At 59.5% G+C, this 27,793-nt stretch overlaps 2 protein-coding genes across 6 annotated transcripts in view; one reads left to right on the forward strand and one right to left on the reverse strand.

The window, feature by feature from the left end:
• Positions 1–11,061, forward strand: part of CCNK (cyclin K) — a 29,845-nt gene extending 18,784 nt beyond the window's left edge. For both annotated transcript variants that reach the window (XM_027066591.2, XM_053224921.1), the window contains exons 5-11: positions 826–931; positions 1,634–1,691; positions 2,413–2,582; positions 2,905–3,176; positions 3,765–3,798; positions 6,844–6,915; positions 9,702–11,061. In XM_027066591.2, coding sequence (XP_026922392.1) covers positions 826–931; positions 1,634–1,691; positions 2,413–2,582; positions 2,905–3,176; positions 3,765–3,798; positions 6,844–6,915; positions 9,702–10,327 — 1,338 coding nt within the window. In that variant the 3' untranslated portion in view covers positions 10,328–11,061. The remainder of the gene's footprint in view (positions 1–825; positions 932–1,633; positions 1,692–2,412; positions 2,583–2,904; positions 3,177–3,764; positions 3,799–6,843; positions 6,916–9,701) is intronic.
• Positions 11,062–11,556: 495 nt separating this feature from the next.
• Positions 11,557–27,793, reverse strand: part of CCDC85C (coiled-coil domain containing 85C) — a 78,465-nt gene continuing 62,228 nt past the window's right edge. Inside the window, exons 3-7 of one of the 4 annotated variants that reach the window (XM_027066592.2) lie at positions 24,663–24,701; positions 21,135–21,242; positions 16,606–16,701; positions 15,626–15,724; positions 11,557–14,818 (exon numbers count right to left, since the gene is read on the reverse strand). In XM_027066592.2, coding sequence (XP_026922393.1) covers positions 14,729–14,818; positions 15,626–15,724; positions 16,606–16,701; positions 21,135–21,242; positions 24,663–24,701 — 432 coding nt within the window. In that variant the 3' untranslated portion in view covers positions 11,557–14,728. The remainder of the gene's footprint in view (positions 14,819–15,625; positions 15,725–16,605; positions 16,702–21,134; positions 21,243–24,662; positions 24,702–27,793) is intronic. The other 3 variants (XM_027066594.2, XM_027066593.2, XM_053224922.1) reach the window with 3 other exon arrangements.

The following is a 27,793-nucleotide window of genomic DNA, read 5'->3' on the forward strand; positions in this document are numbered from 1 at the left end:
GTCCCGTGGAAACAAAGTAAAATGGAAATTACACTTAAAAACAAAAATGAGGTGGCGGGGGGAGACGTACAAAAACAAGAACAAGAGGACTCGTGATTGAACTGCTCTCCCAGGTGTTCATCCCTTGGGTCCTGGGACAGAAATAGACAATCAGATCAGTGAACGGGAAAGCTGGTGTGTGTGCATAGGTCAGAATGTGGTTTAGTGACAGGAAATGAGGGTTTATGCTGTAGATGACGGTGGGACAGCTTATTTCAGGCAGATGATAGATTCACACACGTGCTTTATATGGATATGCCTGTCGAGCAGGTACAGAGTTTGAATTGGCCATCATCGTCCTCACTTATTTGCTTGACGTTTTCAGTGGAAATTCCCGAAGGATTGTGGCTTTGTTGATGGAGGTCTGGAAAGAAGCTACAGTTAGATAAATTATCTATAAAGCAAAGGTCCGTTTTGTAAAGGGGTGGCTCATGTATCGAGAGAAATGACGTATCTGGGGTGCCGGGCCGGCTCAGGGGAGCCTGCAACTCTTGATCTCGGGGTTGTAAGTTCGAGCCCCCACACCGGGTGTGGAGCCTACTTACGTTTCTAAGAATGTGTATTTTGTTTCCACTGTTTCTAAAAACTCAATCGGATTGGTTCGTCTCCCCCCCCTTTTAGTTCTTTTCAGAGTTCCTCCTCGCCTCTGAACAAAGTGAAAGCCTAGGCGGGGCAGAGGAGAGGAGGAAGAGAGCTTGAAGAGAGTAAATGGGAAAGCCCACTATCTAACGGGGCTTCAGACCTGTGGTTGAAATCATTTTCTGACGTTTGTTATTTTATTTTTAGGAAGAAGTGATGGTTCTGGAGAGAATCCTGCTCCAGACCATAAAGTTTGATTTACAGGTAGAACATCCATACCAGTTCCTCCTCAAGTATGCAAAACAACTCAAAGGTAAGGAGGCAAGGTTTTTTTTACAGGACTTTTCGTTGGAAAGCAAGTCTTTGTAATGATTTGATGGCCTTCGGATTACGCTTCTCAAAAGAGGAGAACAGAAGAAAGGGTTCAGCGTGTGAGCGTGCCCAGCGCATAACGTGCCCAGATGGTCCAGTATTGCAGCTGTGACTACCACTTCCCGTCAGGTTTAGACAGATTCTAGCACCAAGTCGGCAAGTGATAGGAGGCAGGAAAATGAGTCAGATTTTTCTTTTCTTTTCTTTTTTCTTTTTGAGAGCGAGAGAGAACACACACGCGTGAGCTAGGGAGAGGAGGTAGAGGGAGAGAGGTTCCACGCTCAGTGTGGAGCCCATCGTGGGGCTCGATCCCATGACCCCAAAATCATGACCTGAGCCAAAATCAGAGTCAGATCCTTGAATGACTGAGCCACCCAGGCACCCTGAGTCAGCATTTTTTAACAGCCTGGTAGAATCTGCCTTGGAGCAGGCTTCCCATGGACGGTGGTTGAGCACAGGTCTTGTGGGAAGAGAACACAGGTGGGACTCAGACCCACCCGTTTGCCCTCGGTTCCCAGGCGGTGGCTCTTTGCGTGTGTTGGGATGGTGCAGAGCACACAGTGTGGGCTTGAAATAAGTGATTTTTCTGCACTCTTTTATTATTATTGTCACTTCTAATTGGCTTTTTTCTTCCCATTTCTAGGTGATAAAAATAAAATTCAAAAGTTGGTTCAAATGGCCTGGACATTTGTAAATGACAGGTGCGTATGTTCAAATGTTGATCTAATTATAGTTTTAAAAATGGGCAGGGACTTAATGGGTCATTGAATCCAGACTCCGTATTTTGTATCTCGGACTCTGACTCACCCAGCTCGAGAGCCAGCTAATGGCAGAGATGGGGCTGACGTCCAGGAAGTCTGCTTCCCGGCAGAGGGATGCCTGGCCGTGTCTCAGTGTAAGAAGTTAAAGGGCATCTCCAGTTTGAAACATAGTCCAAAACAATACGCTGGACAGTTTTGACAGCTAAATCCTTAGAACCCATTTGGTTCTGCACAAACATACTTCCTTGTAATGGTCCTAGGGCCTTGCTGTACTTAGAACCCGGGACCTAATGACGTGTAGCGTGGGGACAGAAGGCCTGTGTGTGGAGCTGCTGTCACTTGAAAACACAGTACAGTGGCTCAAATTTCAGCAGTTTGAAGAACATGAGCTAAGTTCATTTGTGTATCATGACATAACCAATTTTTGAATGTGCTGTCGTTCCGATTCTAAACCAAGGAACAGATTAGTAACTGTGGTTAAAGTAAACTTATTTTGGTGCCTTTGGCAGACTTAAAACTTGCTTCTTTTATTTCTAATTCCTTATCTGGTCATTTAGGGAATGTTAAGCAAACTGACACTTAGATGTGGCATCTGATCTCCATGCATTGGGTAACATAGCTTTGCTCCAAGTCACGTCACCCCTTTTTCTCGTTGAACTAGTCTCTGCACGACCTTGTCACTGCAGTGGGAACCAGAGATCATAGCAGTGGCAGTGATGTATCTCGCAGGACGTTTGTGCAAATTTGAAATACAGGAATGGACCTCCAAACCCATGTACAGGCGATGGTGGGAGCAGTTTGTGCAGGATGTCCCTGTGGACGTTCTGGAAGGTACTGCTGGCATGCTGGGCTTCCCCAAGAGTGTTCCAACTTCAGGTCACTCTTCCCTGTAAACCTGGAGTCCCGAGAATGGACTTTCCCGCACACATAAACGTAAACCATTCTTCAGAAGCATCTTTAATCCAGCTCTCTAATAGTGTCCGCTCTGAGCAAGCCGTGCGCGACAGAGTTTGGGTAAATTGCACGTACGATCCCTGTTCACTGGTCCCTGTAGGGGAATCATAGCTGAAAGGGAGCGGGGCTGGTCTTTTCCTAGGCATGTTTTACTTAAAGTATCAATTTGTGATAAATGTAATTGTTGCCTGTCGTTCAGACATCTGCCACCAGATCCTGGATCTTTACTCACAAGGAAAACAACAGATGCCTCATCACACGCCCCACCAGCTGCAGCAGCCCCCGTCTCTCCAGTCCACACCACAAGTGCCACAGGTGCCACCGCCCCAGCCGTCTCAAGGCTCCGACCCGCCCCAGCCGCAGCAGAAGGACTCGCAGCCGCCAGCGCCGCAGCCCCCGCCGCAGCCGGCCCCGCAGCCCAAGAAGCCGTCCCCGCAGCCTAGTCCTCCCCGCCCAGCAAAGCGGGCTGTGGTGAGTGGGCCACCTCTCCGGAGGGGGGGAGGCACAGTCCCTCGTCTGAGGGCTCATATGGGATGCCGAGCAGAGGGACACCTGGCCTCGCCGTCGGACAAGCGTCCGCGGAGAGCCTCAACTACCGTGGTCACAGGAGGAGGGCCCCGAGAGCTGGGAGGGCTCCGTCCTCCTCCTCCAGCCGCCGCTGCCCAAGTCTCCGGCCTCTCTGGCTTTTTTGTGTTTGGTGCTTTGAGTGACGCGGGGTGTTTGTGAGTTTCTCCCCACGGCAACAAGCTGGCCGGTGGAGGAAACCCATGTGGGATAAACGCATGTTGGCCAACACCGCTCATTGAATGCAGGCCACCGTGTCAGAGGGCCTGAAACTTAGTGTCATCAAGGACCCACTATTGAAAATCCACAGTGGTCCCTCATGTCTGACCTGGGAGAGGGACAGAGGAGGGGGCAGAGATGGTCTGTTAGGTTCCCAGTATGCCCTGAGCTAGGAGCTGTGTCTTGTCGCCCGGACTCCATTAGTTCCTGGATAATCCGTTTTTCTCACTACACCCGGGGTCTTGGTTAACGATTACATATTTTCTTTTGTAACAGGTTGTTTCTCCCAAAGAAGAGAACAAAGCCGCAGGTAAGTTCCTGTTCTAAGGGTTTTTTTTAACTTTGTATCAAAACTTTAAATTCTTGGTCAACACTGTTTCCACAAGATCTAGCTTGGTCTTAGAATTTAACCTTATATCCCGTCAAAAACTTGACCCTGCCTGCCAGAAAAAGTGCCCTGAGTGTGTATTTTTAGATCATATTCTGACAACGGTTACCAAAAAACATGAGCGGCGGTGAAAGTGTACTCACTAGCACATATACAAATGTGATCACGAACATAGGACAAGCGTTACGGCAATGTTCCTTTCTAGAGGTTTAGTTAAGCCCACCACAGGAGACTGTAGGGAGAATTCCCACCCTAAACCCCAAGTAGCAGAGGGTGGTGGGCAGACAGGGTGGCAGTGATGGGCAGTGCTATTGTCCAGAGAACCACCATATATCCTGACCCCTCTCGCTGATGTGGGCCGGACTCCTCCAAACAAACACTGTTTGGGTTTTGTTTGGGTTTTTTTTTTTGTAGAGCCCAAAGTTGGTTAATTTGTTTCTTTATTGGAAACAAATGTGTGAATAAAATCTGAGAGACTGGGGGGGCCTAGGTGACTCAGTTAAGTGTCTGACTCTTGATTTCAGCTCAGGTCATGATCTCAGGGTCATGGGATGAAGCCCCACGTGGAGCCTGTTTGAGATTTCTCTCTCTCCCTGTCTCTCCCTGTCTTTCCCTCCCTCTCCCTCCCTCCCCCTCCCCTCCCTCCCTCCCTCTCCCTCCCCCTCCCTCTCTCTCCCTCCCCCTCCCTCCCCCTCTCCCCTCTCCCACCCTCTCCCTTCCCCCTCCCTCTTCCCCCTCCCCCCTCCCTCCCTCTCCCTCTCCTGCTCCTGTTCTCTCTCTCTAAAATTAAATTAAAAATCTGGAAGATCACAGAACAGAAACTTAGAAGCATTTTGTCCCTGTGTTGTGGGCTTCAATGTACTGAACTCTTTGAAGATAAAACCATGTTTACTCATTTCTGTTTTTCTGTGGCTAAGTTCCAGGGTAGGAACTCAGTGAATGATTTATTGAACGATTGTGAGACCTTCCAGTTGCAACAAAGCTGCATTTTCTTAGGGTCTTTGGGGGAAATGATGGGTTCAGTACAGGTGAATATTTTTTTTCTGCTCCAACTGGGCAGCAAAAAGTAAGTGTGAGACCTAAGTGTGGGGCTGTGCCTCTCACCCTGTGGGTATACAGTTGAGGTGAGCTGGTGTGCTAGGCCTATTACATCCGTACACGGCAGAAACGAGCCAGTGGCGACCTTGGAGGAGGACTTGAGTCTGAGCGCCCGGAGCCCCACCCAGGGTTTCGGCCTGTAGGTGGAAGGGGGCAGAGGAGCTGGGGGCAGGTGGAGAGGGCTCTTACTGGACTACTAGCTGTGAAGCGGTGAAAAGAAGCTTCTGCTGGGACCAAACGTGTGGTTGGAACCAGACAGAGTCGACCTGCCGGAATGTGGGTGTTTGCATAGGCAGTGGGAGCCACTGAAGATCTGTGAGCAGGAGAATGGTAGAATCTGAGTTCATTTTAGAAGTGCCCTGGCAGCAGTAATGGGACACAGAGGGTTGCGAACGGGGAGGAGCTTACAAGCATCTGGGTGAGAGGCAGTGAAGGGGAGTGGTGGCCTCAGGCCCAGAGAGGGAGGGTGCAGACAGCCTGCAGGTGGGACCTTGACCTGGCTGTGTGCTAAGTGCCACTAGCTACAGGGGGCTTTCGAACACTCACTGAAAGTGCAGCCAACCCAAATCATCATGTGTCCTCAGTGCAGAATACATACCAGATTTCCAAGCATTACTAAGAGAAAAGAATGTAAAAAATCTCATTGATAAATTTTTATGTTGATTACACATTGAAATGGTCAAACTTTTTATGTATCACATTGAGTTCATCTCTTTTGAAAGTTACTACCAGAAAAGTTAAAATCATACATATAGCTCTTCTGTCTGTGGGCAGCACTGACCTAGACCGGCTTCATCTGGGCGGTGGGGTGGGCCGTAGGTGGGTGTCCGAGGTGAGAGTGTGACAGCGGTCACGGGCCGGGAAGGAGTCACGTGAGCTGCGGCTGCTGGGTCTGGGAAGGGAGCTTGAAAGTCAGGTCCAGGGCTTTAGTGGGGAGAGAGTGGCTGGAGGCACATGTGGACAGTTCATCCACCTAGAAAGAGGGGACTTGGTCTTCCAGGAAGAGAATACAGACAGACCCATCCCTGGACCGTGAATTCGGCCTGTTTGGGACAGGAAACCAGGAAAAGTTCAGCAACACTAAAGTAGGATTAAATCAGACTGAGTATAAGCCAGAATCAAGTGAGTTTCTGGAAGGAGGAGTCAAGCCACGCAAGCAACCGCAGAGATGGGGGTTCTTTTCCGATCATGTGTGCACCCTCCCTGCTCTCGTAAAACACAAGACACTGGGCTTGCTGTAGCCTGTCGTGGCTACTTAGCACTGTCAGGGTGGATGCTGGTTACCCACAGCCGCCGGACCCTGAGGGGCAGGCTGTGTGCCCGCCCCAAGTGTCCTATTCGGTTTGCTCCTGGCTTGTCAGCCCCTTGATCTCTCCTGAAGTCCGTTCATGTCCTGTTGCCGATGTGCTGCCAGAGGGAGTAAATATTCATAAGGGAGAAAATAAACTTAAAATGTGCCTAAGAATACAAAGGTGGCAGTTTCTCCTGTGAGCCCCCGGGGCTGGGTGTCCGAACATTCTGTGGACGAGTGGGGGCACCCATACCCTGCTGCTCTCGTGTCTTTGGAAGGCTTGTCTGGGACGGTCGGCAAGGAAGCTGGGTGGATGTGGAAAGGGCTGTAAAGGGCCAGTGGGCTGTGTTATTTGGGGGTACGGGGCGGTGTGTGACCTGTTCGGTTCTTGCAAAAGGACTAGCACCTGGTTTAGTTGAGGCTCCCTCAGGTTCCTGAAGCTTTTCTCATATATCCGTTCTTTTTCCCCAAAGACGTTCCTGAACAGCACATTTTCCTCCACCTCTCTTTTCCTTCCGTGATCTCTTGATTCGCAGGGAGAGGTCTGAGTCACTTTTCGATCTACTTTTCCTTTTTAGAACCACCGCCACCTAAAATCCCCAAAATCGAGACCACTCACCCTCCATTGCCTCCGGCCCACCCACCTCCAGGTAAGTGTCCGCTGAAAGCAGCTGGCGAGTGCCAGCTTTGCGCTTGGCTTTCTTGAAGGGCACACTTGGGAAGGCCTGGGGACGAGTTTGTGGAGGGGAAACTTGCTAGCCAAAATTTAAAAAGAAGGTGATGCCCAAGGATCTTTCAAAAATTATGTTTTTCACAAAGCAGACATTTTGAGGAAGTCGTAAATTTTAAGTATATCTGGATATTCTCTGACCTCCCACGTGCAGAGCTGCCGGACTCCGCAGGCTAAATAACGTAGGATCAGTTTTAGGAAAGCACAGCCTGCTGAGGTACGGACGTCGACCCAGCGGGATTGCCGTAGATCTGAGCCCCCTGTCCCTCGCACGCCTGCCTCCTGGTGGCAGGGTAGCCTCTCCCTACATTTTGAAGAGAAGCAGTAGCTCAGAGCCCAGCAGAGAATAAATTAAAGCCTGGCACGTTTTCGGCAGGCACACGGTGAACTGGGGAGCTTCCTTGGCACCACCTAAAACTGGAGAGGTGTTGCAAGGAACATAGCATTATTCCTTGGGGCATTGCTCCCTAGCATCATCTGCCTGGGCAGCAGTCCGGAAGACAAAGCAGGAAACGAGGGAGGGCAGCGGTTGTGTGTGTGAGTCAGGGGGGGCTGGGCGCTCCACGGCGGGGTCCGCGCGCTCACGGGGCTGCACTCTCCGCTTGCCAGTGCCTGTGGCGCCCTCGCGCCCCTCGCGCCCCTCGCGCCCGCGTGTCCGTGGTAGGGGTGCTGCCGACGGCACCTCCTTCTACGTGTGGCCAGTCCCAGCGCTTTACGAGCTTCGGGGAAACCGGGCGCCATCTTCTGCTGCGGGACAAACCCCTCAGTCCCTGCTTCGGCATGAAGCTTGCTGAAACAAACCTGCCACGGGTCATTCAGTGTTCATGTTACGTCTCTCCGCCAGCGAAGGGCCTCCCTTCCTGTGCCCGGGGGCGCAGCTGAGGACAGGGTTGGTGTCCCGGGCTTGCCCAGGGCAGGGAGAGAGCCGCACTCTGCGGAGGAGCTCCCACGGTGGGCCGCGGGCAGGGAGGGTGAGGGCAGGGGTGGCGGGTGGCGGGAACTGACTGTGCAGCCGGGGGGGAAGGGTGGGCCGGGCTGCAGGAGCTCACTCCGGCAGGGTCCCGTCCCCGCTTCGTAGGGGCCTGTGGCAGATGGGAGGCAGGTAGGCGGAAGGCTCGGAGGAGGAGCGGGAGTCCGGTTCGGGGGGGAAGAGAGCACCTGGAACCACGGTTGCCGTGAGGCGCGGGACGTGGCGAGCCACCTAGGTCACCAGGTGTCTCAGAGGGCAGCTGGTGGTGGTGGGTGTCGGCAGGGAGGAAGAGTAGCGCAGGTGCCTGGAGAGACCGCGTGTTCCGGGTGCGGTCACAGAGGACAGGCGGATGCGCTGGGCACGTGGGGAGGCGGCAGAGCTGTGGGCCACAGGAAGCGAGGTCTCGGGGATGGGAGAGCACGTTCGTGGGCCCAGGCGGCCGTGGCCGGAGTACGGGGCGATCCGAGGCGGCCGGCACTTGGGTCCACAGGCCTCAGGTTCCGCGTCTTCCGGTCAGCTTCTGGCACCAGCGGGGCCCCGGCCCCACCCTGGAGCGCAAGCAGATCTCTCTACAGGCACGTCTGGCTTCGGATTTGGGCGGGCACAGCGCTTAGCTCAGGCCCAGCCCCGGGGACGTGGCTCTTGCTGAGGATGTCCTGGCCGAGCCGAGATTGTGCTCTCGTTCACTTGGAGAAAGCAGTGAGGGAACCGCAGCCGCCGGCGCCCCCCTGGGCACTTGGCACGTCCGTGCCCGCAGTCAGGGCTGGCGGGAGCTCCAGGGAGCACGCGGGGCAGGGTGCCAGGAGACTGGAGGCCCCCTTCGCGGCCTTCATCTTTTTGTGTTCTCTGGACCCAGAGATCTCGGCTCCTGTGATTGGCCCTGGACTCTGGGTTGCCTTAGGAAGAGACCCACTTGTCAGTGATGGGCCTCCCCTGGTGGGGTGTCCGGTGTTCTCTTCCAGGTGTGTGACCAGGAATGCGGGGGTTAGGGGGTGGCAGGTGAAAACGGGTGAGACGAGACCGTGGGTGAAGGGAGTGGAGGGCCATGGCCGGAAGGCACCACGGCAGGGTGCTTTCTGAGAGGATGCAGTGGGGTCCCATCTCGCGGTGGGGTCCCATCTCGGTTTTCTTCTGTCAGCTAGAAGCAGAATTGCTACTTTGGTGGCTACATGGGGAATATCAGACGCTTGTTATTTTTTTAAACATTGCCTCGTTCACTTGACCACCTCTCAGGCTTTGTGCTCGATGCCCGTGCTGCAGACAGTGAGGTGACGTGGCCCTGGCCTCGCAGTCTCCGGAGGCAGAGACAGGCAGGAAGAAGGGGCCCCCACTCGGGGCTGTGCTGGCAGGACGGGCACGCAGCCGGAGGCAGACGGGGCTTCGTGCACTGCAGGCACCTCCTTGGCTGGTGTGCCGAGGACTGAGGGAGGGAGACCCAGCCGTGCCGGGGCGGGGACCTCTGTGACAAATATGGCACAAGCGGACGGCGTCGGGCACCGACTGCCACAGTGACGGCTGCTCCCTGTTCCTCTGTGAAGATGGTCCTGGGGACAGGGCAGCAGCCCCGCCAGGGCTGTACTGGAGGCCAGAAATCGGGGTGGTTAGGGTGACCGTGGGAACCGCCGAGGGAGACCCTGGCTCAGGCCTTCCCCACCCTGAGGGGGTCCCCGGATGCGTCCCTGCACAGGCCACCCTGGGAGCCCGGGGTCGGGCAGTAACTTGTCTCTCCCCTGCAGACCGGAAGCCTCCCATCTCGGCTCCCTTAGGCGAGGCTGAGCCTCCAGGCCCTGTGGATGCCAGTGACCTCCCCAAAGTGCAGATTCCTCCTCCGGCCCACCCGGCCCCTGTGCACCAGCCGCCACCGCTGCCCCACCGGCCACCGCCGCCACCGCCCTCCAGCTACATGACCGGGATGTCGACCACCAGCTCCTACATGTCCGGAGAGGGCTACCAGAGCCTGCAGTCCATGATGAAGACCGAGGGCCCCTCCTACGGTGCCCTGCCCCCCGCCTACGGCCCACCAGCCCACCTGCCCTACCACCCGCACGTCTACCCCCCCAACCCGCCCCCTCCGCCTGTGCCCCCTCCCCCGGCCTCCTTCCCCCCACCTGCCATTCCTCCCCCCACTCCCGGCTACCCTCCTCCTCCCCCCACCTACAACCCCAATTTCCCACCCCCACCCCCACGCCTGCCCCCCACCCACGCCGTCCCCCCTCACCCTCCTCCAGGCCTGGGCTTGCCACCGGCTAGCTACCCGCCTCCGGCTGTTCCCCCTGGAGGACAGCCACCCGTGCCCCCGCCTATCCCCCCACCCGGCATGCCTCCCGTGGGGGGACTGGGGCGGGCCACCTGGATGAGATAACGCGATGCCTTTTCTTCCCCCCTTTGTTTTTTTTAAGAAAAGTTTTTCTAATCAACTTGAAGAGTAGTTTAAGTGGGTAAGCAGCAGGGTACCTTACATAATGCTAGACAGTTGCAGCATGGGAAGAAACGGACGGGGCCCATGAGATACAGTTGGGGTGGTCCTCACATCTGGAGAATGGGGACAGCAGTTTGAGAGTAGCCTGGGCAGCACCAGTCTCCATCTGACTGCGCTGGGTGGTCGGCTGGTGTCGTGTGAGCATCCTGCACCGGGTCACGGGTACTAGTGAAACATTAACCGGCCATATTGGCTCAATAAATAGCTTCAGTAAGGAGTGAAGTTCCTTCTAGAAATCAGTGCCTATTTTTCCTGGAAACTCAATTTTAAATAGTCCAGTTCCATCTGAAGTCAAGCTGTCGTCATCGCTTTTGTTCCGTGATATTCTCTCCCAGCACCCAGTAGGTCAGATGAACCACTGTTTTGATTGAGAGATATTTACATCCTTTGTATTAAACTTATTTTGAAGGGGTTGCCTTGATGGATGGCTTTTTTCTTTTTCCTCCAGAGAGAAGGGGAGAATTGTACTTGGAAAGTAATGTATGTTTACATCAATTTGCAAATTCCTGTACATAGAGATATATTTTTTAAGTGTGAATGTAACAACATACTGTGAATTCCATCTTGGTTACAGACATGACTCCTTCAGTTATCCAAATAAAACCGTGCTGAAACTATCCTTTTGTTTCTTACGCACAGAAGGTGGGGCCTCCAGGCCTTGCGCAGCCCCAGACCGGGAAGTCTAGAGGCGGCCCTTCTCCTGCCCCCGGGGGCCAAGGGGCAGGCAGCGGAGGAGCGCTGGCCGAGAGAGGCCTGGCACTGGCTGGTCTCGCAGCCCCCAGACCTGGCCCTGCCATCTCGCAGGGCAGCGCCGCTGTGGGTCTGTCCTTGCAGGCCAGCCCCCCACACCCCGTGCCCACAGTGGCTTTGGTAGGAGGACCCCGGTGAGTTCCGAACCAGCTCAGGACCGTCGGGTGCACCTGCTCAGAGCTCTGGTTCCTAGGTCACACCAGGGCTTGGGTCGGAGATTCCTCCCACCCGGGCCTGAAACTAGACAGAGGCCATCCGAGTGGCTGTCAGTGCCGTCCAGTACCTGAGGTGCTCCCGGGGGCCATGGCCCTCCAGCGGCGACCCCCGCCCCCACCCGAAACAAACACTGCGCACCAACCGTGGAGGCTTGCAAAGAGCCTTTATTTATCTAGCGCAAAGTAGACACTATCACAATCTTCTGTTACTCCTTTTACTAAAATAGTTCAAATCAATGTTTTTACCACACTATCAAAAGTTCTATTTCTTTTTTCTCTCCAAATCAAAGTGGTTCAGTGGAAGGTAGAAACGGGCACAGGGGTCTCCAGCTCCCAGCTCCGCCTGGAGCCAGGCCAAGGGCTGGCCCGGTTTCTCACGGCGGTCACATACTACAGAAAATAGAGCATGGCTGACGGCCCAGGGACAGGAACCAGACGTTCCAGCCCGATTCCAGAAAGCAGCACAAATACTTCCCCCCACGGTATGAAAAATATACACCTCTACCGCTCTGCAGTCATGCGCTCAGCTTGTTTCTTTAAAAAAAAAAAAAAAATCAGTAGTATGTATTTTGTTTCCTCTCAAGTTTTCAAGAAAAAGAAAATGAAAGGTCACTTTTTTCTCTTTAAACACTGATGTGTAGCTAATAACTTTTGGATAAAAATGTGCCACCCTAAAAAATGTGCTCAGCAGATTCTGCTCCCAGGATGGGCGAGGCCACCTGGGGTGAGGCTGGAAGGGTGACCTCCATCACAGTGGGAACTGAAGCCACAGGACAGATGTCACACTGGGCTTCAAGATGTAGACTCAGAGTGAAACGTAAAGGGACCTTTATGAAAGGCCACCCGAGCTCAGCAACACCCCTACCCCCACCATGAGCTGCTACAGCGAAGGCTCCGGAGGGGAGGAGGGGGCCCCCCACGTCACCCGACACACCCCGGGTTGGTGGCAGGGCTGAGGCTCCTCTGACCCTCCCCAGCCTGTGGGCTCCCACTGAACCTGCCCACCTACCTAGGGTGTGGGCTCAGACGGAGGTGCTGCTGGCTTTTAAACAGCTTATCACATTAGGTGACTGTCACAGACACGGTTCTGTCCTTGAAAGCCATCCCCGTGCACTGTTGGCTCAGGACCGCAAACAGCGGTGGGAAGGAGATGCCTGCACCTGGCTTCCACGGCCTCCGTGGCACACAGGAGGGCTCGGGCAGAAACGCTCCGCTCCGCCTGACCCCTGGATGCCACGGCAGCACCTGGGGTGGGGGGGGGGGGAGGGAGGCCCCTCCGAGGCGGTTCTTCCCTGGGTCGGTCTGCAGACGTGCAGCTGCCGGGAGCCCTCACTTATTGCTTATTTTCAGTGGTGGCCGAGCCAACCTGATCCAAACATGAAAAATGGGCTCCCAGCTGTGGCTTCCACCCAAAATGGACCCCTCCCCCCTCCCCCCTCCCCCCGGGCTGCTCTGCGGTTCTTTGGACTCCCAAGATCCAGAAGGGGCCTCTGCCCCCCAGCTCACTGCCCACAAGGGCAGGGATTGCCCGGTACCATGACCAAGGGTATCCCCCCCAGCTCCAAACACCTAACCCCTGGTGACAGGCAAGATCCCTCCAGGAGGAGCCCAGAGCTCCCTGTAACCCCCCAGGGCAAGAGGAAAATGCCTGTGGCTGTCACCAGCACCCACTTAGCACTCCCTGGGCACAACGAGGGCCGCGAGCCTTTCCCCTGAGAGCGTACGACCCAAGGGCACAATGACCAACAGGCCAACGCAGAGTCCCCGCTGGGGACAGGAACAGGGCAGCCTCCCCATCCACTGGCCCTGTCCCCGCGTCTCACGGGGGCCTGGACGAGGCCCACCTACTGCAGGCAGAGACGGCCTCCCGGGCTCAAGTGCTGGCGGGCGCCCTGCTGAGCACCACCGCCGAGTGAAGGCGACGTGAGGGGTGGGCGGCCAGGTGCCCAGTGGACACCAGGGCCCGTGCCAACAGCATTCGCGGCGGCCTGTCCCACCTCCCAGCATCTGGGGTCTCGTCTGGAACGTGCCACAGCTCGCTCACCCTCTGGGCCTCGCTTTCCTCACCAACCTCCACATTTCTGTATCGCGCTCTACGGCCAGCATGGGGTCATTCACACTGAAGCTCTGTTTGATGTCGAGCCCTGCATGGAGGGCCCGATGCTGTCCCTTCTCCGGCAGAGGACACTGAGGCTCAGAGAGGGGAGGGGACAGCACCTGTGAGCAGGCAGCAAGGCAGAACTCAGCTCGGTCCCCGACTCCGACCAGCCCAGCCCAGCCCAGCCAGCAGCGGCCTCTGCGGCAGGCGGGCCCCATGGGCTCGCAGGCCGCGACTGAGGGCACCGGCTGAATAAAGCTGGTGGCCTTGGGTGGTGAGCACGGCCGAAAGAACCTGAGACCTCGTTTTCCCACCGGGGGCCCAGAGAAGCTGGTTGACTTGCTGAAGGTCACGCAGCAAATTAAAGCCAGAGCCAGGTCAGGCTCCTTCCTTCTACAGAGGGCAGAACTCTCCCCTCGGCCGCCCACGCAGCTCCATCGACAGTGACTCTGGCTGGGGGCCAGGCTCTGGGGGATACCAGAGGCCCAGCCCGGCCCAGCGCCACCCATCTGGAGAGAGCGGGGCGGGGGGCTCAACCAGAGACTCTCCACGTGGCCTCCCACCTCCCTGGCCCATCATGTGAAGCACAGGAGTGCAGATGCCTCAGGCACCAGGCAGGAGGGACCCAGAGAGGGCACGACCCGGCGCGGGGTTGGGGGACTGTGTGTGTGTGTGTGTGTGTTTGGGGCTGGGGGCCTGAACCCTGAAACCGAGCAGCAGCGTGCAGCAGGGAGCTGCGCATGAGGGGGGTGCCAGAGGAAGGGCCTCGGGGCCTCCAGCCACAGACACGGAGCTTCCTGGTCGGGGACTCGGGACCCAGTGCTCAGCGGGCTGGCGTTCAGGCCACAGCAGATGGGTGAGGAGTGGGGCCCCCCGCGTTAGGTCCAGCCACCGGGGGCCTCTGTCTGGTGTGGGTGGAAGGCTTGACGAGGCGCCCCCCGCCAAGGCCGGCCTTCGGCCCCTCACCAATGGGGCCCCGGGGCAGGGACGAGGCTGTCCAGGCCGCCCTGCTGCACAGAACGGCCGGCAGCCTCGCGTCTTCCCGGTTTGCTGGTGTGTGAGGAGGGAGGTGGGGGCCCGGCCGTCCGTGTGCTGGACCCACGGCAGCCGGGTCACGGCGGGCAGCGTCCTATGTACAATTCGCCACAGAAAAAGAAGACGGGGGCCTGCGGCTCCCCAGGACACCCCGCAGGGCCAGTCCACATCCACGGGGGAGCAGCCCTACAAGGGTCCCTTGAACTGGTTCCCAGACAGGTGTTGCCGGATGGAGGGCTTGGAGCTGGCCGCATCCCCCAGTTTTCTCCAGACCACCTGCGGACGGGGGGCAAGCTGTGAGTGGAAAGCCCACCCCGAGCCCACCCCCTGGCCTGTATGCACAGACCGCCTCACTGCCCCTCCAAACCACCCACGTCCCCAGAGCCACGGGGCCAGGAGGAAACTGAGGCTGTGTGAGGCCCAGAGACACTCAGACCAGATCTTTGCACGTCCCCCCCCTCACGGCCACGCCTGCCATCCTGAGCACGTCACTGCCGGGGCGCAGGCGTGGCCTCACGGCTGTCCAGTGGGACCCAGAGGTACAGGAGGCAGCATGGGAGGGGTGGAGGTCAGAACACCACCCCCCCCCCCCCCAGCCCCGTGAGGCCCGGGCCAGCCCCTGCCGGGTCCTGTAAGGATCCAGGGATGACACACTGGCCAGTGGGGTCATGGGTGAGGTTCCACCTCCTGGACAACCAGAGAAACGGCCCAGCTTCCAGAAACCAATGCAGCCCTGGTCACCACCAGGCCCACCACATGTGGGCCCCACCCACATGTCCAGTCTGAACACCACCGGCAGCCACCAGGGGCACCAGACACCTGCGGTCTGGGGCTGGGGCCCAAGGGATGGGACGTGGGGTGAACACGACCCGTCCCGGGAGGTTGGGGGGTGCTCTGGGGATGGACAGACCCCAGAGATCAGGGACCCCATTCTCGGGGAGAAGTGGGTTAGGCAGCGGGGTGAGGACAGGCCCCAGGCTCTCCGGGTGCCTCCCCCTCCAGGTCACCGGCCCCTCCCACCAGGGGACGGCTGGGGCCCTCCCTGCTCCCACGCCCAGGCCGCGCCCCGGGGAAGCGCCTCACGTTGCACATCTCGCGGACGATGGCCTTCTCCTTCTCGCTCAGGCCTTCCTCACAGCCGTCCTGGAGCCGCCGGTCCAGGTTCTCGTGCACTTCCAGGACCTGCGGGAACAGGCCCCGGGGCCGGAGGTGAGGCCAGGGTCCCCAGGTTGGGGCACGAAGAGACCGGAGGGGCGGGTCCTCATCCTCACTTTTTGGTCCTCTTCCCTCCCCCTAGTGGCTCTGCAGGAGGGAAGCCACACCCCCACATCAAGAGAGGCGGGGCAAGCTGGGGACGCCTAACCTGGAAGCAGGGAGGACAGGCTGGGCGGGACTACCCGCGGGCAGGTGGCCTCGTGCTAGGCCAGGGCCCCCAGCTCGTGATTAGAGGGACAAGGGCAGCACCTGCTCACACACGGGGTGAGTGGGCGTGTCCAGTCACTGCTGCGTGCGCTGTGTCCGCGCAGACGCAGACCAGCCCCCAAACCCGGGGGACGGCGCGCCTGTGTCCGTGCACGCGTGGGGCGTGCACGGGTGCGCGCACAGGTGGGATGTGAGGTCCGGGTGAGCGAGCTCCCCCAGGAGCAGTGAGAGCCTCAGCGGGACCTACACCTGAGCAGAGAGGCAGGTGTGCATGGAGGCGAGGCTGGGCCTTGGGGTGCTGGGGCTTTAGTGCTACCGCAGCCCTGCCCCCGACTCTCAGGCTTTGGGGGAGCGCCGGCTCTTCCCCTACCGCACCCGGGCCTGTTTCCCCAGCTGCAGGGATGGCAGACAGGTGACACGCTTGCTCCGGCCAACTGACACCTCCATTTCCAAGGTGTTCGTGGTCACCCCGACCCCCCCAACCCCTGCACAAGGACGAAAGCCCCCACCCTGCTGCTCAGATGTCCATGGGCTCAGAGCACATGTGACGTCCAAGGTCCCAGGTCCTGCGCTGCACCAGGGATCTGGGGGCTCCTGTGGGGGCAGGAATTGGGTGAGGGTGGGCAGGGCCTGGCCCTCACCTTCATCGCGTGCACGACAGCCTCTGGCTTCTGTCCCGCGGAGCTGTAGCCGGCGGAGGGGGGCGAGGACAGCTCGGGGACCTGGCAGGCTGGGCCCTGTGGGAGGGAATCACGCTGTCGCAGCTTGCCCAGAAGGGCTCCCAGCTGGTGGCCACGAGTGCCGCCGGCAGCAGACAGAAGTCCCTGCTTCTGTGGGCCAGGGCCCAGGCAGGAGGAAATGGGGCCCGGCTGATGAGGGAGAGGAGGCAGGGAGGACAGAGGGGCAGCACCTGGCCCCCACCCCGTCCCGCGGGCTCCTCCTCACAGCCTGTGGGGAAGGCCTGCTGTTTCCCGGAAGAAGTGAGTCCAGCTCAGAGATGGCAGGGACTGGCAAGGAGCAAACCGCGAGGGGCTGCCTCCAAAGCTGCCACCCTCCCCGCCGACACCAGGTGAGTGGGCTAAACCAGACTTCACCCCATCCCCCACCCCCAGGGACACTCTTCCAGCCCTGCCCGGCCACCGCATGCCACCGCAGTCGGCCGACACCTGAAACGGCAACCAGGTGCCCAACTCGGCACAGCCTGGGGTGCGGGGGCCGAGGCTGGGCGAGGAGGGGGGTCCAGCCCCCAGATGTCGGGCCCACCGATGTCAGAGGCTGCAGGTGCACCCGGCATCCCCGGCTTCTTCTCCACAGGGATTACTGGTATGGGCAGGGTGCAGGGCCCGGCCTGCAGGGAGGCCCCATAGGAGGAGGGCCCCCAGACAAGGAGGACTCAGGATGGAGCTCTCCAGGCCAAGAGACACCAGAAGACACTGGGAGTGAGCCTAACGGGCTCAGCAAACACCAACAGCCAGATAGAAAACACCAAGGGTCCCAGGCGGGGAGGCCAGGGAGCTGGGGTTCCCGGCACAGCTGTCCCTTCTCTGGGTCCTGGTTTCTTTCCCAGTCACTGACCCCAGTGACCAGGCAGGCTTGGCGAGCAGGCTCGTGGGGCCATCACCCTGGGATCCTGCCCAGCAAGGCAACGCTGTGCAGAGACTCTCGGGGCCCAGAACTTTCTGCTGTGGGCCAGCCCCTCTGCACTCTCCCCATCTGCCCACCCCACCTGGACCTTCTCCTGGCTCCACCCAGAGGCCGGGTCCTGTAACCTTGGGGCCAGAAAAGCAGACTTGGGCAAAGCTCTCCTGGCTGTGACCTGAGGCAGGGCCCAACCCACTCTGTGCCTCCGTTTCCTAATCTGGACAATGGAAGGGTCCCTGTGTCCCAGAGTGTGTGCAGAGCCCTGGGGTGCCGTCTAGTGGCCCAGGCTGCCTGGTCTCTGGGGCCCAGGCCAGATCTGTCGTGTGGAGAGATCAAAAACGGATCCAAGGGCTCTGGGGAGGCAGGTGGAAGGCAGAACACAACCATGTGCCCGGCAGGCTGCGCTCCCCGCATCGGCCAGCAGGGGGCGGTAACCACACACGTTTAGCCCTTGAGAGGCACAGGGACCTCTGGCCTCCAGTCCTATCTGTACCTGGGGCTCCCTGAACAGCCGGCTGTATAGGCAGGCCAGGGGACGACTGCTGCTCCAGGGGGCTGCTTCCTGGAGCAAAGGCAGGAAGGGAGCCAGGAGTGGCCAGGGCAGGCCGTGCCATCCAGCCTTTCCCTGACCGACCTCACCAGGCTGCCAATGAGCGTGCCACTGCGGGTCCTGGGAAGGGAGCTGAGCTGGACGTGTAGCACGTGTTAAGGAGTAAATGCCACCGGGACTGGTACTCCCGGGGCTCTCCCCATACACAGCTCTCCCAGCGCTGGGAGGGCCGGCACCCACCTGAGCCGCCCAGTACACCGAGTGCTTGCAACCCTCGGATGTTCTCTTTCTACATCCCCATTTTACAGATGGGGAGAGTGGGTCTGAGAGAAGGCCGAGACCAAACAGCCAGCCCCAGTAGGGCTCGAACTGGGTCTGTAGCTCCAGAGCTGGCGCTGGAGGCGGGGAGGCCAGCGTGTACCCGGTAGAACTGAAGCCACACGTCCACACACACACTTGTCTGGAATGTTCAGGGCAGCACTATTCACAGCAGGCAAAGCACGGGAACAGCCCCAGATGCCCAGCAGCTGATGGTCGCATCAGCAAAACGTGACACATCCACGCCCCGGAGTCTCACTCGACAGTGAAAAGGAACAAGGTGCTGACAGGCTGCGACAAAGCCTCCATCGCGGGGCGCTACACGGAAGCAGCCAGTCACAGGGGATCACACACTACAAGTTTCCGTTGCGAGGAAATGTCCAGAAGGGGGAAATCTACAGAGACACAAGCACATCCGTGGTCTCCAGGGGCTGAGGCAGGGGAGAGTGGGGAAGGTTGCTACAGGGCACAGAGTTTCCTCGTGGGGTAATGAGATGGGGTGATGATTACACAAATCTGCAAATATGCACAAAACAAAACAAAACGAAACAGGGAAACTGCATGCTCAAAAATAAAGTCGACCAAAAAAAAAAAAAGGCAGGGGGACCAGTCTCCCCCAGGGACCTGTCAAAAGACTTGATCCTGCTCTCGGCTGGAGAATGCCAGAAAGCCACTGCCAGCTCCTTCCATGGGGCCCTGAGTCCCAGGTGTGGCTGGGCCCCCAGGCACCCTGCCCCATGGCCACCTGGGCCAGTGACCCTCGTGGGGAGCAGCTGAGGAGCCCTGCACAGACCTGCAGCCTCTGACTCACGTGGACAGGGAGAGGGGAATATGGATAGGGACAGAGGTGGGGGGGGGGGGGGGGGACAGCCAGCCTGGCAAGGAAAGGGTGTCCCCACCCTACAGGGTCACCTGTTTCACCTCGGGGCCCTCTGGCATGTGGGTGACCTTCCCTCACTGCCCCCCCCTCCCTGGACCTACAGGCACCTTACAGAAGACGGGCCAGCTGTGGCAGAGCCTGTGTCCCCAGCGTCATCGGGCACAGAGGGCCCACCCCATACAAGCCCTCACTCGCCCCGTGGACCCACGTGCCAGACACAGGCCATCCACTGCTGCCTCCGCAGCCTTTGTGGCTGAGCCTCCCCTAAAACACCCTACCTTCTCTGTGCACCTCGGAGACCTGCCCCCGGCCTTGAAGGAGGTTCACACTGGCCCTGGCCTCTAGGCCCACGTGGGCTCGGTGCCAGCACGCAGGATGCATCGCCCTTCCCGGTCCCCAGATCGCCGTGGCTCCAGCACACAGCGTTCCACAGCCACAGGATGAACACAGGTGGGGCGCTGGGGGGGGCCGGGGGGCAACAGAGTGAAGGAGCAAGGGGCCAGTCCCCACTGGGGCACCCTGGGCTTCTCAGAGCCCTTCTGCACAAAGCACTTGGGAGCCCAACCCGTCCACAGGCTCCTGGATGAATATTTGGATTATCTGCCTGGTCGGCCTCAGCAGCTACATTCCTGGAGGTGTGAGGGCCTCAAAAGAAAACACAGCACCTGGCCGGCAGCCAGCGGCGGCCCCAGCCTGCTTCTGCCGGCACCGAGGCCCAGCGAGGCCTGGCAGGGGCACCCCGGGGTCACCCTTGCTGGCCGGGGTCATGGGGAGAGAGCAGCGGCCACCTGGCAAAGTGACCTCAGGCCAGCCGGGCTCCTCGCCCGTTCCCTGCGGATGGCCAGGGTCCCCGCCCGGCTGCACAGAGCACTGAAGCTGCTCCAGTCACAGTCACCCGCCCAGCTCGTGAGGCAAGGGGTCCGCGGGCAGCGTTTTTGGGCATGTTCACAGATTTACGCAATCATCCCAATAGAACACTTCCTCACCCGGAAAAGAAACCCCATACTTGTCAGCAATCCCCATGGCCCTCTTCCCAGCCCTGGCCAACCAGTGAGCTCTGCCTCCCCAGACCGTGCACTCTGGACACGTCGCACAGGGATGACGGACACGTTGGCCCACAGGGAGCGGTCCCGACTAGCCATCCGCGTCCCAGAGAGCTGGCCCCACGCCGCGCCCCCCTCACGCACTCGGGGCAGCCCAGAGCCCAGGACCGCCCCGGAGGACCCAGGGTGAACTAGTGCCCGGCACAAACCGGAGCTCCTCCCCGACGCTCGGTCACAAAGCCTGGGTAGCGAGTACGCATCGCATGCACTGCCGCCCCGGCCCAAGCCCCAGCCAGGCACCCTTCCCCGCCCGCCGGAGCTGAGCAGTGACAGGTGCCCTGCACCCGGGGCCTGGGCAGCCGCTCATGGGGCCTCCAGACGCGGCCCCTCGCCGCCCCAACATCGCTCGGGCTTGGCCGCCATCTCTAACCGCCTCGCGGGGCCCGCACAAGCCTCCGAGGGCCACGAGCCCAGACCCCCGGCTGGCAGAGGGCGGGGGGAAGGAAGGGGATGGAGGGCCACTCAGGCAGAGCCCCAGCTCTGACCCATCGCCCTCGCCTGACCTGGATGCTGCTCAGGCCGGAGACGAGGGTCCCAGTCCCAGGTGCGGTCACGGACCGTCCACTGGCCCGGGCAGGTCGGCAGACAGGCAGAGCCTCACCCCTGCACTGGAACGTGGATTCTGGAGGCACCGGAATCCACACGTGAAAAGTGCGACTCCAGGGAAGGGGCACTTACGTTCTGCAGGGAGTCCTGGTAGGAAGGCGGCAGGCTCGCCAGCTGGGATTCCGAGTGGTACGGGGAGAAGCCCTTCCGCAGAGTCCGGAACTCTCCAGAGCCTGCCTGCTGTGGGGGGAGGGGGACAGGTTAGAGGGGCCCAAGGACTGTGCCCCGTGAAGACTTGGCCCTCCCGCCCCCACACAGTGGTCTGCACCCTCCCTCCCCTCTCCCTGCCTCACTGCCATCAGCGGGAGCCCTTGTCACCCGCCTCCCTGCTCACGTGTTGGGGCCACGAGGCAGGGGGCTCCATGTCGCTCCCCAGGTCATGCTGTATCAATGCGGCTTGAACAGAATAAATGAGGAAATGAGTGCGTGGCACCCCCCACCCCCGGCCCTCCTTCCTCTGCTCCAGCCTCCTGCACTTGCCCAGCCCAGCCTGGGGAACACTGTCTCTGGCCCCTGGGGCCCGCATCCACCGGAAGGCCCTCCCACCTCCCACACGTGAGCCTGTCACTCTGGTCCGCTCAGTGCTCGCCCTCAGCCTCTGCTATAGGACAGGAGCTCCCAAATGTAGTTCCTGCATCTCACCCCTCTGTATCCACAGGAATCGGTGCATGCTTAGGAAGGAGGGAGGGAGAGGTGGAGGAGTGAGTGAGTGAGTGAGTGAGTGAATGAATGAACACATATTTGGCCTTAGGTGATTTTCCTCAAGGCCAAGCAAATGCCCCCCAGAGGCTGGGGGCTGTGATCTGCAGAGGGAGGGGATCCGGGGGTCCCGCTCAATCCCACACAGGCCCTCTCTGGTCCAGCTGAGCACAAGCCCCTCCATCACTAAGAGCCTGGGCTGGTGTTTCTGGCCCAGACACCTGTTTCTACTCCAAAGGAACTGAGGGCACGCTGTTGGGCAGATAAAACAGAGAATGTCCCGTAAATCAACAGGGTGCCGAGTTACCCAAACAGATCCTGGAGGGGAGGAGGCCAGAGCAGGGGCAGGTGAGCCAGATGGCCTAGAACCACATCTGGGGGTCCCTCCTTCTGCTCACCAGCCCCCCTCTGCTGGTTCGGGAGGGACCCACATGCAGCCTGCTCCCCTCCTGCCAGTTGCTGGACACAGACCGCAATTCTCATGGGTCTCCAGCCTCACCAGCAACATGTTCCACCCTCCCATCCCCATCAGATCCCCCAGGTCAGACCCCCCAGGTCTCAGGGGGCCAGCTCAGGGGCACACAGCAGTGTCTTGTAAGCGTCTGTGGGACTAGAATAAAAACCCACTTAAGGCAGATGCCCCGCGGAGGCCGCCAGAGCAAACATCAGAAAGCAGATCTGAGCAGTCACCCACCAGATTACCATCACCCACCCCAGGCACCTTGGCCAGGAGGAGAGACAACTATTCCCATGGCCTCCAGGAAGATCTCAGTGTAAACAAAGGTTACCAAGAGGCACAGAGGGGAGAGAAGTGGCGGCCCACCCTCCCATGGTGGCCCCTGAAGTGTAGCAGGGTGTCACCAGAACCCTTAAAATGTGACTGCCACGTCCCCTGATTATGGCCAACCCTGGGCTGAACCAGAGGTGGGTGGCCCAGCGAGGGGTCCCCTCTGCCACCTGACACCAAAATGACAAAGACCCTGCCCCCTTGCCCAGCACCCCCTCGCCCCCCCAGCAGGGGGACCCCCCCCTCATCAGGGCACCTGCGCCTCTCGGGCTCGCCCACCCTGGGCAGGGGGGTCCACCTTCACTCAAAGGCAAAACTCCCAATTATTTTCCTGGCCAGGTGACAGTTACCAACTCGTCTCCAATGGACAGTACGTTCTAACCCCAGTCACGCCGAACACCACACCCAGTGCCACCAGGCTCTCACCAGGCCCTCTGCCACCATTCTGCAGGAGCACGCCCCGCCCGCCTGGCCAGGCTGCTGAAAGAGCCCAGGCGTAAGACTCAGCGCAGCTCACACACTGACATTTATTTGGCCACACGGCCAGGGATGTGAGCCACCACTCTCTCCCAGCAGTCCCCGGGACCAGGACGGCTGGACGCTGCCTGTCCTTCCCCAAAGGACCGTCTAGAACCTCATCCGGGCCTCGTCTCCCCCTCGTCCACACCTCCTCTGGTGCTAGACCAAATGGGTTCAGAAGGAACTCCCATGTTGGTACTGAGAACACTGGTTTATGTAGCCCCCTCCCTCCCCCTGGATCATTTCCTCGGAAGGACATGTATGTACAAGGGGGTGGGAGGCAGTGTTTTTAATTAGCACATGCAATCCCCACCCCTGCCTTCAGTGATCATCTATAAATATTTGTGCGCCCACAGAACTTTATCAGCGACCCACCAAGCTGGCGGGGGAAAGACACACGATCTCTCGTTAGGGGCAACAGGACTAATGACACATCAAAATGAGGGACCATAACGGCACTTTAATCCAAATGAAAAATCCTGGGATGTGCCTGTTGGTGCCCAAGAATGAAATCCTTAGGTTTTCATCGCCGAGGGGCCGCGGAGCTGAAATGGCCTTGTGGGTTGGCTGGGCCTGCTCAGGGTGGTTCAGGAAGCGGGGACAGGATGCCTGCCCTCCTGTGGGATAGGATCCCAAACGAAGGTCCCTCAGGACCCAGGGAGAAAGGATCTGCCACACAGAGTGGGCGGGGCTCCCACGTCCTTAAAGGACACATGGAGTGCAGACAGGTTTGCCCCTTCCAGCCAGGGGGGACACCCGGGAGGCCACGCCCCTGCCCCCCTCCCTCCCTCCACCCCCCCTGCCGAGTCCGCTGTTAAGGACACGGGCCTCAGTCCCTGCGTCGCTGCCTGGCTCGGAGCTGGCCTGGCGTGAACTCGGGCTGCCCCAGCCCCTCTGGGCCCCCGCGGGCATGCAGCGAGCTCCCCAGCCATTGCCCACCGGGGGGCTCCGGGGAGCACCGTCAGAGGGCTCCTCCTGGAGCAGAAAAGGGCCACAGCAGGATGCAAAGGGAGGACCCTGCCCACGTGCCCCTCCCTGGGCAGCAGCTGTGGATGGGCTCGCTCAGAGCAGCTGTCACCCCTCCCACCTGCTGCCCAAAGGACTCCGGTCCCTGAGGGACTGTCTGCTGCAGCACCTACTGCGTGCACCCGGCAGGGCTGTGTTCGGGCAGCACCTACTGCGTGCACCCGGCAGGGACGCAGCGTCTACCGTGCGAAGCCAGGACCGGGAGGTGGGGCCTCAAGGGTGAACGCTGACAAAGGGGCGTCCGGAGAGCACTCGGACTACAAAGGCCAGCTGGGTGGATGCGGTGGCAGCTCAGCGAGCACGGCCTGCGTGGGGCACCGCGGAGGCCGCTGCCCCGTGGCTCTCCGCTGCCGTTCGGCAAAGCTGGACTCCAATGCCAGCTCGGGAAGGGCAGACCCCAGGAAGAATCTAGAAGCAGAACCGGGGCACCTGGGGGTGCCGAGCTCCCAGGAAGTGCCAGGAGGGTGCCAGGGCCGGGGGAGACCCGGAGGAGACAGGACAGCACACAGCACTCAAAACAGCCCCCACCACAGACACCACTGCAAACACGTCCCGCAGGGCGGTTCTACCTGAAACCAGCTTCTCGGGCGGCCGCAGGGGCGGGGCGGCTGCAAGGGAAGAGGAGCGGTGTCACCCAGGAAATGCCAGCCACGGCCCCCCTCGGCCCCCCCTCCCCTGGTCCCTCGGTAGCCCAAAGGTGCCGGGGCCTCGGCCGGGCCGGGGTGGGCACCTCGGAGCCCCCACGTTTTTGGAAAGCCCCATGTTTACAAGGGCTGCCCGAGCGCCCGGCCCGCTCCCAGCCCTCTCGGGGCTCACACCAGGCCCCTGCACTGGCCTAGAGGCGCCCCGAGATGCCAACCCGCCGGCTGGGAGGGGCGGGGGGGTGACCGGCGAGGCCCCTCACGCGGGCATGCTGGTACAACCGTCCGGCCACACTTGTCTTCTCGGTTTCCCCTTTAATTTCAAGAGAACTCACTTGCAGGCCGTTAAGAAGAGAGCGGCGGCTCCGTGGCTGGGGGCCCAGACGGTTCTTCCTAATTGGCGCTCAGATCAGGCAGCGGAGGCCCCACGCGTGGCGAATGTACGGTTACTATTACTCACCCACTGCTGGCACCGCGTCCCTACTCCCCATGCAATGTCAGACCCCAAATCCCAGGTTTCAAACTCGAGCGTGTGGCTGATGGCAGAACACCCAGACGGTCTCATCCACCACAGTGACCATCGGCCCCTTACAGGTCCCCTCGGCAATAAGGTGAGTGAGAGGGAGGGACAGGCCTCGGGATCTCCCCAGGAAGGGGTGGGGGGCTTTGGGGAGGGGAACAGATTTGCAAAATCCAAATCCCACCGCGGCTGGGTGAGTCTGAGCAGCCCATCAGTGTTCCAGGTCTCTGCTGCTTGCAGGTAAATGGGGGTCACGGAGGGCACTCGGCTGCTGGATGGCCCACGACTCTTTCCACTGGCCAGCCCTAGTCCTCAGTGCTTTGCGGGATTCGCCCTTTAATCCTGGGACGGCCACCATCAGTGTCCCCATTTTACAGACGAGAAAACTGAGGCACAGAGAGGTTAAGCCCCTGGCCCAACGCCCCCCAGCTGGTAAGCGGCACTTTGGCGACTTGAACCAGGCCCTCTAGCCCTACAGTCCTGGGCTTGGCCTTGACGGTCACCCAGCATGTGACTCACAGTGGACAGCGATTAGGCCTCAGGCATAGAGGGGACAGAGGTGGTATTCCTAGCCTCCTTCTGCCCATATGGCTAGACAGACCATCTGCTCAGATGCTAGAAAGGTTTCCTCCCTGGTTGGAGGCGAGGTTCAAGGACCGGTTCTGAGGTTCTGCTAAAGACGTAGCTAAAGCCCTCCAGAGATCCAGAAAGCACACCATTCACAAGGGAGGGAGCAGGACGTGACCACCATGCCTCAAGCAGGGACAGCCCAGGGCCCGTCAACCAGCAGCGACCTGTCCCAGAAGGCACCACCAAAGAAACACTGGAGGCCAGCGTCTCTGGGCAGCTTGGGCAAGGGAACGGGCCACTCAGGGCGACAGGTCTTCCCCGGGGACTCAGAACACAGCACTGAGGCCTCGGCACAGGCTTAGAGGGTGGCAGACTATTCCGCTGTCCCCCGGCCCGTATGGTTCAAAACTCAGACAAAGGCCAGAAAGGAGCAGTTCATACGGGGACGGGCCAGGCCCAGCCAGGTGGGCACAAGTCTACCACAGACCTTGACCATCCCAGGTCCCTGAGAGCAGGAAAAAGAGAGAAGGGTAGGCAGTGCCCGGCAGGCAGTGGGCATCACCGTCATCCCTGCCTCACAGGTAAGGAACCCGAAGCATCAGGACATAACGCATCATGCCTAAAGCCACAGAGCAGGTGAGTGCTGGGGCATCATTTGAACTCCAATTCCTCTAGAGCCCAAACCCACTTCTTCATACCATCAGGCCAATGACGCCATTGCTGCAGGCTAGATTGTGTCCCCCCAGGTTCATACGTTGACCCCGTGGCCCCTAGAACCATGAGATAGCACACTTCTGTTGCTGAAGCTACCCGGTCTATGCCTCTTTGTTACAGCGGCCCCAGGACACTGATACAGTCACTCAGGCCCGGACGCCCTCCTCCACCCAGGCCTCAGCTTCCCCATCTGCGCTTGGTGTAAATCCTGGGGTCACTTCTAACAGGCGACCCTGTGTGGCGTGGCAGGATAGAGAAAGGGCAGGCACAGGGGTGAGGAGGAGGGAGGCGGGCCTGGACCACAGCCTCCATCCCCAGGATGGCTGCCCACTTGCCCCGTGTGACATCAGCCCGAACGTCACTGGCTCTTTTGTAAAGCTGGCTTCTGGGCGAAAGCGGAGCCTTACATTTATCAGCCCAGCAGGGGGATTAAGCGAGGGAACCAAGAGCCGAGGCCCCGGCGTCAATGACAGCCGCCCCCACCCCAGCCCGGCCGGGCACAGAATCCACAGGAAAAGGAATCATGTGTACGGGGGCTCGAGATGAATCATCGCAGAGGAGGCAGCTGTGTTGATGGAATTTTAAAGCCGACACGAGAAAGAAAATACGAACTGCAATACGGTAATTTAGTCTGTGAACACTCTGGCACATTTTTAATTAAAGCTATTTTGGAGTTAAATAGAGGCCATGAGGGGAGGGGAGGGGAGAGGCGGGGGCAGTGGGAAGCGGAGGCCGCAGAGGCCCAGACCCCGGAGCCACATCCCCTTAAGATGGTTCAAAGAGGAACAGCACTTTCTCCTGCTTTTCGCCGAAACGGCAGGTGCCGGACTTTCCTGCGGTTCCCGTGCGGTTTGATCTCAACGACAAGGCTTAAGTGCCAGAATCATAAAATCTGACAAGCCCGAGCTCACGAGACCCAGGCGAGAAGCCCACCCGTGGCAGGAAGGAATCTCTCTCTCCAAGATTCCCAAATGTGGGCATCCATCACGTGACTGCCTCCAAAGATGACCAGCTCACTACACCTCATGAAGCAGCTGGTCCTTGGTTCGGCAAGAGCCAGCCTCAGCCTCCCCTCTTGCCCCAGGACTCTGGGTGGGTGGGTGGCCAGGGGCTCCCCGAGATGTATCCACCTAGTCCAGCTGAGCTAGGCCCTGGAGATGCAGATGTGACCGGTCGGACCCAGCAGCCAGTCCCTGAGACGCCGACAGCCCAGCAGGGGTGGGGGGCAGGCTCCCCAAGGGAGGATCGCGACAGC

Source organism: Acinonyx jubatus, chromosome B3 (assembly GCF_027475565.1).
Source record: "Acinonyx jubatus isolate Ajub_Pintada_27869175 chromosome B3, VMU_Ajub_asm_v1.0, whole genome shotgun sequence".
Classification (NCBI taxonomy): domain Eukaryota; kingdom Metazoa; phylum Chordata; class Mammalia; order Carnivora; family Felidae; genus Acinonyx; species Acinonyx jubatus.